This window comes from Molossus molossus, unplaced genomic scaffold (assembly GCF_014108415.1).
Source record: "Molossus molossus isolate mMolMol1 unplaced genomic scaffold, mMolMol1.p scaffold_m16_p_1, whole genome shotgun sequence".
Lineage (NCBI taxonomy): Eukaryota > Metazoa > Chordata > Mammalia > Chiroptera > Molossidae > Molossus > Molossus molossus.
Window position 1 is genome coordinate 28,105,373 of NW_023425344.1, and position 12,769 is coordinate 28,118,141.

At 36.0% G+C, this 12,769-nt stretch overlaps 1 protein-coding gene across 3 annotated transcripts in view; it reads left to right on the forward strand.

The window, feature by feature from the left end:
- The window catches only part of KLHL5 (kelch like family member 5), a 142,523-nt gene that overhangs the window by 90,043 nt on the left and 39,711 nt on the right, over positions 1-12,769 (forward strand). For all 3 annotated transcript variants that reach the window (XM_036273831.1, XM_036273822.1, XM_036273816.1), the window contains exons 2-4: positions 3,597-3,779; positions 9,103-9,239; positions 9,782-9,978. In XM_036273831.1, the coding sequence (XP_036129724.1) occupies positions 3,637-3,779; positions 9,103-9,239; positions 9,782-9,978 (477 nt within the window). In that variant the 5' untranslated portion in view covers positions 3,597-3,636. The remainder of the gene's footprint in view (positions 1-3,596; positions 3,780-9,102; positions 9,240-9,781; positions 9,979-12,769) is intronic.

The following is a 12,769-nucleotide window of genomic DNA, read 5'->3' on the forward strand; positions in this document are numbered from 1 at the left end:
GAAAATGTAGGCAAAAAATTTCAGACATCATACGCAGCAGAATTTTCACTGTAACATCATCTAAAGCAACAGAAATAAAGGAAAAAATGAACACACAGGACTACATCAAACTCAAAAGCTTCTGCACAGCAAAAGAAACAACCATCAAAATGGGAAGGGAACCCACTGTTTGGGAGAGCATCATTGCCAACGATACATCAGATAAGGAGTTAATTTCCAAAATATATAGAGTACGCATACAACTCAACAAAAGGAAGACAAAGAACCCAATTAAAAAATGGGCAGAGGAGTTGAATAGACACCTCTCCAAACAGGACATACAAATGGCCAGGAGACATATGCAGAAATACTCAACATCACTAATCATCAGGGAGATGCAAATTAAAATGACTATGAAATATCACCTCACACTTGCTAGAATGGCAGCCATCAACAGATCTTCAAACAACAAGTGTTGGCGAGGGTGTGGAGAAAAGGGGACTCTAGTACACTGCTGGTGGGAATGCAGACTGGTGCAGTCACTATGGAAAACACTATGGTGTTACCTCAAAAAATTAAAAATTGAATTGACATTTTACCCAGTGATCCCACTTCTAGGAATATATCCTAAGAAGCCTAAAACACCAATCAGAAAGAATATATGTACCACCATGTTCATAGCAGCACTATTTACAATAGCTAAGATCTGGAAACAGCCCAAGTATCCATCAGTAGACAAATGGATAAAAAAGCAGTGGTACATGTACACAATGGAGTACTATGCAGCTGTAAGAAAGAAAGATCTCTCATCATTTGAGACAACATGGAGGGACCTGGAGAGTATTACCCTAAGTGAAACAAGCCAAGCAGAGAAAGACAAATATCACATGAACTCACTTATTTGTGGAATATAATGAACATAACAGTCTGAGGAACAGGGTACACCCAGAGATGTGGAAGTAGGGTACAGACTGACAGTCCTCAGAAGAGGAGGTTGGGCCCTGGCCAGTTTGGTTCAGCGGTCAGAGTGTCGGCCTGTGGTCCAGAGAGACCCGGGTTTGGTTCCCGCTAAGGGCATGTACCTCAGTTGCAGTTTATCCCTGGCCCTGGTTGGGCCCTGCAGGAGGCAGCCACTCAATGTGTCCCTTTCACATCGATGTTTCTCTCTCTCTCTCTTCCTCTTTCTCTTTTCCACTCTATCTGTACAAAAAATGGAAACATGTCCTCGGGTGAGGATAAAAAAAAAAAAAGAGGAGGTTGGGGGAAGGGAAGAGATAAACCACAGAATTTACATGCATGTACACATAACCGATGGACATGGACAACAAAGCTGGGGACAAGGGGGGGATGGGGAAGAGGGTGTCAACGGGGAAAAAAGGAGAAACATCTGCAACAAAAATAAATTAATAAAAAAAAATTTTCTAATTAAACAAATTTATTTTTTAGTCATTACTGAGAATTTAATATAAAGTATAAGAAATGTAATACAGAATATAGGAACCCTACAAAAGAAGTACTTGATTTATTTATTTCACTTTATCTTGTCCTTGAAAGAATTTGTAGCTTATGAAAATTAGATGTTCTTATTTTCTCTCATCCTTAGATTATGCATATTCTTATAATCATGTGTCAGTATTTTGACAGTATAAAACTAAAACTTTGTGTTATTGAAAAATGTTTTATTTTAAATATGTTTTTATTGAATTTTTTTTTTTTTTTTGAGAGAGAGGAAGGGAGAGAGAGATAGAAACATCAATGTGAGAAAGAAACATTGATTGGCCACTTCCCACACACCCCTACTGGGGATTGAGCCCACAATCCAGGTATGTGCCCTGACCAGGACTTGAACCTGGACATCGCAGTCCATGGGATGACATTTAATTCACTGAGCCACACTAGCCAGGCTGAAAATGTTTTAAATCTTCGAACTGTTTTTCATCAAAGCCACAATTACTTGTTTTTGCTTATGTTTCTGCTAGACTTTAAACTGGTTTCTAATTCTCATTTATTTATATATAGTTATACATTACTCAATACATTTTTATATTAATGATCTTGAATATATCATGCTGGACTTTCTAGGTCATTACACCAATAATATTCATAGTATACAATATCTCCTTTCTAGATAATAACTATTTTGTGTCTATTATCATTATTGACAGTTATCCTCTAAGAGAAAATTTTTTAGGGTTCGTATTTGTTGGCACTGAAAATGCACTGGGCTGGGAGAATTTAAGTAGAAATAGGTATTAGTCAAGGCACTGCTAACTTCTGAAACTCATAAATCTCAATCCAGTGTGAGAGTTCCATGAGTCTAGTCTATATGTGTGTTCTTATTTGAGTGACCTTTCATGTGTGTTATTTTAGCTCTTCCTTCATCTGAGTCCGCAGTCCTCTCCATTCAACTCAGGGGTAGAGAAAGGAAGAATAGAAAAGGTATACCTGATCTTAACCACATTAGCCTGGAGGTGACACAGTTCATTCCATCATAAGACCACACCTGAGAAAGGCTAAGAAATGTAGTCTAGCTATAGTATTCCCAGGAGGAAAAGAAAAAGCTATTTTGGTAGACACATAGCAGTCTCTGTGACAGCACTATTTCTGCCATGAACAAACTCCATGACTCCTGGCAAGGCACTTAATCTCTTTGGTTTCAGTTTCCTTTACTTTAAAAGATCCGATGACGTTTTTTTATAAGATTATTAGGTTACTTATATTAAGAAATTATCTTAAGATATAGTGAGGCTTGATTCAAGACAGCATTTATCCGAATCTTAATATCCTTTAAAGTGAATCTGATGAGAAATGAGAACTAAATTATGGCACAGTTGGTAGTTTTATAGTTAGTTCTATAGCCAACAGATGTTGACTACTTAATTCAGGTGATCTTGAAGAAGAGATCTTGGAGGGTGGGGGGAAGGTAATTAATTTATTATTTCATTCTTAATTTTAATTTTTTAAAATTTTTTGCCATCAATAAATAATATGAAAACATAACTCATTCTTTTCAAATTATAATTTGGAAATTTCAAATAATTTTTTGGTTAGGCCATCCAAGTCCTTTAACCTGCAATATAAGTTATAGTTTATCTGGGTTTTCGAAGACTGACCAGAGAATCAAATGAATCATTTATAGCATGTTTTTTTTTTTTTAATGTTAATATATTTCATATGTTTAGTATCTTATAAATGAGTTGTAGAACATAACCCATTTTAAAGTAAAGGATGACTTGGATTTATATTTGCCTTTCTGACTTCAAAAAATTATCTCTCACACCCTTAAATATAATGTTAGGAAATACAGCTATTAATATAAACATAGCTTGGCTCTTTTTCAGCAGAGATGTTGTGTTGACCAGAGAAGAGACCTCAAAAACAGGCAGAATGTGTGTAGCTGTTAACTAACAGATGTCACATTGACTCACAGTGTTTGCAAAATGCATATGATTTGACTCATCGTTGATTTTAAAGATAAAAATGATGAATGACTATACATTAATATTAACTAGTAGTATCAATTACTTTTACATCTGAAGGCTTTAAAGGGACTTGCTAGGAAACATCTTTTTAATGTAATGCTGATCTTTTAAAATGTGTGTTCTCTTTCTTTTCAGGACTTCCAATAGTAGTCAGACACTATCATCCTGCCATACTATGGAGCCATGTTCATCAGATGAATTTTTCCAAGCCCTTAATCATGCTGAGCAAACATTTAAAAAGATGGAAAACTATTTGAGACATAAACAGTTATGTGATGTAATTCTAGTTGCTGGTGATCGCAGAATTCCAGCTCATAGGTAATTGTTTTCTAAATTTCTGTATGTGTCAAATATTTCCTTGATAATTTACTTATGAATTTTTTTATCTTTATTGTTGAATGTATTACAGATGTTCCTCATTTTTCTCCCATTGAAACCCGTCTCCCCACTCCTGCCCCCCTCCTGCCTTTTCCCACACTGTTGTCTGTGTTCATTCGTTATGCATATAAGCATGTAAGTTCTTTGGTTTATTTCTTCCCACTCCCCAACCCCCCTTCTCTTTGAGGTTTGTCAGTCTAGCAACCAATTTGTACTTCTTAATCCCTTCACCTTTTTCACTCATTCCCCCAAACCCCCTCCCTTCTGGCAACCAACAAAATGTTCTCTGTATCTATAGGAATGTTTCTGTTCTGCTTGTTCATTTTGTTTGTAGATTCAATTGTCAATAGATATATATTCATTGCCATTTTGTTTGTTCATATTTTTTATCTTTTTTTTTTTTTTTTCAAGAAGACCCTTCAACATTTCATATAATAATGGTTTGGTGGTGATGAACTCCTTTAGCTTTTCCTTGTCTGGGAAACTCTTTATATGGCCATCGATTCTAAATGACAGCTTTGCAGGATAAAGTAATCTTGGCTGTAGGTTCTTGCTTTTCATCACTGAATATTTCTTGCCACTCCCTTCTGACTTGCAAAGTTTCTTTTGAGAAATCAGCTGACAGTCTTATGGGAACTCCCTTGTAGGTAACTAACTGCTTTTGTCTTGCTGCTTTTAAGATTGTCTCTTTGTCTTGAACCTTTTGCATTTTGATGATGATGTGTCTTGGTGTGGGCCTCTTAGGGTTCATCTTGTTTGGGACTCTCTGTGCTTCCTGGACTTGTGTGTCTGTTTTGTTTTCTGTCATTATTGTTTCAAATAGGTTTTCGATTTCTTGTTCTCACTCTTCTCCTTCTGGCACCCCCAAGATGTGAATGTTGGCATGCTTGAAGTAGTCCCAGAGGTTCCTTACACTATCGTCATGTTTTTGGTTTCTTTTTTCTTCTCGCTGTTTTGATTGGGTGTTTGTTGCTTCCTTATGTTCCAAATCGATGGTTTGCTTCTTGGCTTTACCTACTCTACTATTGAATCTGTGTAAATTATTCTTCATTTCAGTTACTGCCTTCTTCATTTCTGACTGGTCCAATTTTATGCTCTTGAGGCCCTCACTAAGTTCACTGAGGTTCTCACTAAGTCCATTGAGCATCCTTATAAGCAGTGTTTTGAATTCAGCATCTGTTAGGTTGCTTATCTCCATTTCCCTTAGTTCTTTTCCTGGGATTTTGTTCTGTTCTTTCATTTGGGACCTGTTTCTTTGTCTCCTCATTTTGGCTGCCTCCCTGTGTTTGTTTCTGTGTATTACTTAATGAGAGGTATGGGGCTCGCTGAGACCAGATGCTGCTTGTTTGAAAGAATTTAGGAAAACCTGAAACAGGATCTGAGACAGGCCAATCCTATAGTTAACCAACTGGAAACAGCTTGGGTGGGCCTGAAATCTGGGTGGGGCGGGGCCTCAGGGAATCACCAGGGCAGGACAACCAGTGTGAGCCAGGTTGCTGGAGTCCCAGATATGGCGGCTGTCTGCTGCCCCAGGGAAGGGCTCACCAAAGGAACAAAGGCCTCTGACTACACATCTGTTCCAGAGAAAGCCCCCTCTCCAGCCCTCGCTCCAGTGCCAAACAGCTCAGTTCTTCCCTGTATGGTGCCCCTCGAGCCACCTCCCCTCCAAGCTTAGAGGGAGTGAGTCCGATAAGTCCGTGCACGGGCCCTTTAAGAGGAGCTGCCTGGGGCTCCAGCCGCCTCAGCCTCCCTGTGCCTCAGTTCCGGCTGGTTTTTCCAGCCAGAGGTAATGGGGACTTCTCTTCCGGGCACTGGAACCCTGAGTGGGGCACCTGGTGTGGGATGGGGACTCCTCAGTCCTCAGGGAGGATCTTCCCAGCCGAGGTGTCCTCCTGATTTTTATCCACCACACGTGGGTGTGGGACCAGCCCATCTGCCTCCGCCCCTCCTACCAGTCTCGATGTGGCTGCTGCTTTAATTCCGTAGTTGTAGGACTTCATTCAGCTCGATTTCAGGCGGTTCTGGATGATGGTTGTTCTGTAGTTTAGTTGTAACTTTGATGTGGTTGTGGGAGGACGCGATACCGCGTTTACTTATGCCGCCATCTTGACCGGAAGTCTAGTTATGAATGTTAAGGTAACTCATTCCAATCGACTATTAGGATAGAATGTTTTGGGGAAGGGGTATATTTCATGGAATTTCTGCAAAGAAAGTGGTGCATATGAAATTATTACTCATTAAATGACCCCAAAAGGATCACTTTCCCTCTGTAGAAGCACAGAAACAAAGCACAGTAGCTTCAGATCAGTCAGTATTGTTTGGCATAGATTTCAGTTACTATAAGCAGCTTTCACCCCACTAATTCTTTAAATTCTTCACCCCACTAAATGACTTTAAATAAACTCAATGGAAATTAGAGCTGTAGATATTTAAAAGCAAAAATGCTAGTGGAATCGAGTGGCAAAACTATTAAGAATTTTTTTAAAACCACAGTTATCCCAACTTATGTTTGCTGACCTCCAAGAAATATGAAAAGCAGTAGTGCCAAGGGACAAAAGCCTTTGACACAAATGACGTATTATTTCTTATACATAAGAAAAAGAAAAAGGAGCTATTTAACTTTAAAAACTCATTTTTCTTTTGATAATTCCATATTCTGTTTTTCATTATTATTCACCATTATGATCCCAAAGGTTTTGTTAAACCCTCCAAAGTGGAAGTAAAGTCAGGAAGAATGGCCTTGGTCTTATAGTTTTCAGTGACTTAATTAGCATGAGATATTACTACATACTGGGGCAAAAAGTCCATGTTATGAGCATCAGTTTATTATAAAAGATCTTGCAACCTGAATTTCATAAAGGCATCTCAAATTCTATATTTCCAATACAGAACTCATTATCTTACCTCATTGCTTTATGTAAGCCACCACCATGTCACTTAGGTTACCAATGCAAGAAACTCCCAACCAGTCTCCTTCCTTTGATTCCTTTCCCCTACATTCTGTTTTCTACATAGCAACCCGAGTGATCCTTTAAAATCAAACTCAGGCCCTGGCCAGTTTGGCTCAGTGGGTTAAAGCCTTGGCCCATGGACCAAAGAGTCGCTGGTCCGATTCCAGTCAAGGGCAGGTACCTTGGTTGCAGTTCGGTTCCCGGCCCTGGTCAGGGTCGTGTGGGAGGCAACCAATCAGTGAGTCTCTCTCACATCAATGTCCCCCCACACACACACACTCTATCTGAAGATAAATGGAAAAAATATCCTCAGGTGAGGATTTTAAAAAATTTTAAATCAAACTCTGATTCGGTCACGCTTGTGATCAAACTTTTCAGTGACTCCTCATGTCACTGAGTGTGCTGACAGTGGCTTTGTGACCCAGCCTGTCATTACCTCTACAGTGTTCTGTCCTGCTGCTCTCCTTCTTGCTCTCTCTGAGCTACACAGGCCCTTTATCAGTCTTTGTATGTGCCACGCATACTGCTCCTGCCTTTGGATTTTTGCATTGGCTGCTCTTCTGCCTGAATGCTATTCCCAGATCCTTGTATGACTAATTTCTGCACCTCCTTCAATTCTTTGCCCAGTCGTCTTCTTTTAATGAGACCATTTATTTAAACTCCACCTCCCACTCCCCATTCGCCTTTACCTGACTTTTTTTCCCCAATGGCACATATCACTTTTAAATATTCTATAGAGTTTATTTCTGCTGTTTATTATTTGTCTCCCTTCTCTCTAGAATGTAAGGTTCAGTGGAAAAAGGGATATATGGTCTATTTTTTGCACTCATAATATCTCAAGTATCTAGAATAGTGCCCATTACTTACTAGGTATGCATTAGCATTTTTTTCAGGGGATGAATGAATAAATAGGCAGTTCTCAGAAGTAGAAAACCGAATGGGCAATAAACATTTGAAAATATCTTTCCACTTCACTAGCAATCAGGTGAATTCAGCAACAGTGAGATACCATTTAATACCCTGCAGATTGCCAAATTTTTAACATCTGACAGTATTCTGGGTAAATATTAAATTAATTCATTCAGTTTTGGTAGGGGGTCTAAATTGGCACAGCACTTTGGAGAGCAATTTTGGCAAAACTTAGGACACTTGAAGAGGGAGAAGAATGGAATCAGAGAAGAACACAGGGAGTTTCAACTATTATTTATATCAAAATCTCAATTTCTTTAAAAGAATAAATCAAGTAAATCTATATAAATTCCTGACATGGAACTATCTTCAAAACATTATCAAATGAAAAGTGCATGTTCTAAAATATATACATTTACAAGTTATTTTGCTTATATATGACTATCAAAAAATCTGAACAGAGACATAGCTAATATAGAATAATGTGTTATTATAACAAAATATAGTTTTGTAGTGTTATAACACAAATATTATAACTTTATAACAAAATATAATATACCATAATTAAAAATATCATAAAAGTTAAAAATAACTTGCTAAAACCATTCTCAAATTGTCTCCCACATATTCAATACTTGTATGATTAAAATTTAAAAAGCTTAGGTTATGCCCGGCCGGTGTAGCTCACTGGTTGATCATCAACCCATACACCAAGAGGTCGAAGGTTCAATTCCTGGTCAGGGCACATGCCCAGGTTGTGGGCCCAATTCCCAGTGGGGGGCATGCAGGAGGCAGCCAGTCAATGTTCTCTCTCATCAATGTTTCTATCTCTCTCACTCTCTTCCCTTCCTCTCTCTAAAATCAATAAAGAAAAAAATATTTTAAAAAAACAAAATCTTAGGTTATTTTCAGAGTGATGAACAGAAAAGAACCTTTATATTTTTTCCCCTTTTTTATATATAGTCAATTTAATGCTGTGGACTTGTAGCTTTTTTTTCCCCCTAGATGTTATAAATTGATATTTAAGTAGTGAAAGAGTATATCATTACCTCAGCAGAAAATTTTCAGTAATGGTAATTTATTATTCAAAGGAAGGAACTAGAGCATAAAGCAATATGTCAAACTTAAAATGCGTTTCCCAGTAGCATGCACTTTCTATGGGTAACAAAGTTTGAGAGAGAGAAAGAAGAAAAAGTAGCATCTATTTATTTTCATCCCACTTAGAGTTTATTTCATGTGATTCTCAGTGTGCAGTGTACTTCCTTTCTTGGGGAAGAATGTGTTTTGTCTCAGTTCACATTATAAATTATTTTATAAATATAGACTGTATAAAATTAGCATTTATTAATGAACATCAACTTTAACGTGGTTACTGATTTCTTTTTCTTCTAATATGTTCTCAGATTGGTGCTCTCCTCTGTCTCAGATTATTTTGCTGCCATGTTTACTAATGATGTCAGGGAAGCAAGACAAGAAGAAATAAAAATGGAAGGTGTAGAACCGAATTCATTGTGGTCCCTAATTCAGTATGCATATACAGGTAATTTAAATTTAAAACCTCTTAGATTTATGTTGTATTATTAGATTTCATATTTCTGATTTTAATAAAGCCTGCCACAGCTAACAGTTAATTCTGTTATTATAATCACCACCCTTGGTGATACCTCTTTAAGTTAAAATTTGTGTATTAGAACCTTCAAAGTGGTTATTCATAATTAAACTTTTGAATGATATTTTTAAATGTTAATATAATAATGAAATTAATTCTATATGTTTAAATTAATGCATTTAAAATTTGAGTTATATATAATAGATATATTACTAATTAAATCATTCTTTAAAATCCTAAAAATGAGTTTTGATTTTTTTATTTTAGCAGAAGTCATAAAGAGCTCATTTTTTAATAGTTCATACATTTTCTTTTCTTTTTGGAATGTCTTCAATCATCTAGGTCTAAATGCATGTAAAGAATTCTTATTTAGAAACATTATTGTTAACACCAATTAGTTTATAAACTGAGGTTAATATAATTCCATGGTTAATATAATTCCATAATTAATGGAATTTCTTTTTATCATTAAGGCCGCCTTGAATTAAAAGAAGATAATATTGAGTGCCTGTTATCTACAGCTTGCCTTCTTCAGCTCTCACAGGTTGTGGAAGCATGCTGTAAGTTTTTAATGAAACAGCTTCACCCATCCAACTGTCTTGGAATCCGTTCTTTTGCTGATGCCCAAGGTTGTACAGATTTGCATAAAGTGGCTCACAATTATACTATGGTATGTATTTTTTTTGAAAAGCAGGAAAGCATATGCTCTTTGCCTTATTCTTTATTGTTGCAGGCTTATCTACATGTTGTTGTTTTCCCATGGCTCTGTCACATGTCTTGAGGCTCAGGTTCACTGTCTAATCCGTTGTTTTCACTGAATTATGAGGAAAAGCACCAAGTAATCTTTTTCCTGCATATATGAGTCAAGCCTTAAATTATCAGTCTCTAAGAAGAACAGTGGCCGAGGACTATTCCAGTTAAGATTTTCTGCTGTTTTTAAAGCAGGATTACCAGCAAACATTTTACTTTGTGACACATGGATGAATTTCATAATTGTCCACATATTCACTGATGGAAGTTGGTGATAGTGATTGTAGTGTATTGGTACAATCCTAATACAGAATATAGAAGGCTGAGGGGAGGCTCTTTATCATGGATAAACCTCATTTTATGTAAGTGTTTTAGCTATATAGAAAGGTGTTATTAATTGTAGCAAATTATATGCTCAAAAAAAATCCCAGAGAGGGTTCTGATTTAGAAGCCTGGAAGATAATGAGTACAGATAGATTTAGGACCACAAGAAAATAAGGGTATGTTGAGGGCATATTGTTAGGAACAACCTTCATGATCTTAATAGTAGAGGGATTTGGGAAAGGGAAGGTGTGTGGATATTTAAGGAATGACCATCTGTCCACACTTGGGTCTTTACTTCTGGGCAGTGATTGAAGACTCTTGCTTTAAATGCATCATTTAAGGCAATACAACTTTTAGGGAAGAAAGCATGTGAACATTTACATACATAAATACAGGTATCCATATTAGTAATTTTTGTCAACCTTTAGGATATGTTTTTTTCTCCCCTGTCCTCCATCCCCCATCTTCCTGTTGAGTTGTTTTGTCTTCAAGGGATTGACAAGGACTTAGGTATCTTTCACTAGAAAAGTAGAGATCTGGAAAAATTACAAGAATAGCTATTTACAGCTATTGGGAAGATTAAGTCTAACTACTTCATAAGCTTAATTGAGGATTAAATGAGTTAATAGAAGTTTAGCACTTAAAACTGTGATTGATACATAACATACCCAGTCAATAAATGACATCATCATCATTGTCACCATCATTATGTAGATTTACTCTCTTCAACATGGTAGGAATTTATGTAGATGAACAAAGTGCTCATATAAAAACACAGCCTATGTGATTCCTTTTGCTCCCTGTGGTATAATTACTTTTCAGAAATGTTCTTGTTTATGATGTGTCATAGTGCTTCCAGTGGAAAATCTTAGAGATTGTGTGACAGGGCAGTACTGTACAAACAGCATGGTGTTAGGTTAACATTTTTTAAGTCCTTGGAAAGACTCCCCCCCCCCACCCCATCTTTATTCTTCCTTACAGAGTTCTCATTTTAACCTTGCAGAGTTCTCATTTCAACGTCAAATACTTTTTGGAATAACATGAATATGAATGAAATAAAGCTGGATTTTTTTCTAATCTTTATAATTAATTCATGATTTAAGTAATATCTCTTTCCTAGGAAGGAGGTTTATTCACATGAAAACATTTGTATGCATTTAGGTCACTCCTGTTGTTTACAGTAGAGGCACAATTGCTGCTTTTTAAAGACTTAGACATAAATTAAATTTAAATTAGCTCAATGTTTTTAAAACTCTTTTTATAATCAAGTAGTTGTGGTAGTTATTTTTTTCTCAAGCCATTATTTGACATTATTCAGTTGCAACAGAGATATGAAATTGAATTCTAATAACAATAAGTAACTTAGAAGCAGATTGTGTGATTTGAATTGTTGCTATGGGAACTGAATGAAAATTTATAACAAAATTCAATCTTCAGTTTAAATAAATCCCTCAGTAATTTTATTTACTTAAAAACTATTCCAAGGGGAAGGGAGCATAATGCTAGCAAGTTTTTGGTAGCATGATAGCTGTTTGTATCATAAAATGGATTCAAAATATGAAGTAAGCATAATGCCACATAGTGAATTCAGTTGGCACAATCAGTAAAAGGCTTCTGTACTTTGGATATTCACTGATCCTGAATGAGTACAAGTAGGAAAGGGTGAGGAGTTCCTTCCAGTAATCCTAAAATCTTGAAATTTTTTGTTCTTGTTCTGACTACCAGTGAATTTTACCTGGAGGAAGTCATTAAACCTCTGCAAAAAAGTCTAAGATTGGTTATGTCATTACAAATATTTAATGTCATTATGGATTTATAAAATAAATATAAACATTTAATTTTAAAACTTAAAATTTGGTTTGTGATCTAGAAAAACCTATAAAAACATTCTACTAAAATACCTTCAAAACCAAATATTTTTGAAAAGCACTTGTATTTAAGCTTAAGTTTGGTAGTATTTCCATAAGTTGTTAAAAACTCAATTTTCACTGAATATGAATTATACTAGAATGAAATTGGCATTGTTCTGTAATAGATATATCAACAAATAAGCAATCAAAAGAATATTTATATAATAGGTTCTTCTCATTGATGAAATGCAATTAATACCATGTGAAAGTATGGCAGTAGTTATATCAGTGTTGTATAAATGTTCACTATTTCATACACTATACCTTTGAACAATTAGAAAAACATATTTGATTTCTTCAGAATCTCATCTAACATTTTAAAATAAACATCTTTCCATATTTCTATGTGATCTTTGTCCTTGAGATTTTTAATGCCTACTAAATAGTCCATTGAGTTACAACCCCCTGTAGCTGGACATTTAGGCTATTTCCCAAATTTTACTATTATAAATAATAATGCAGATAAGCATCATTAGA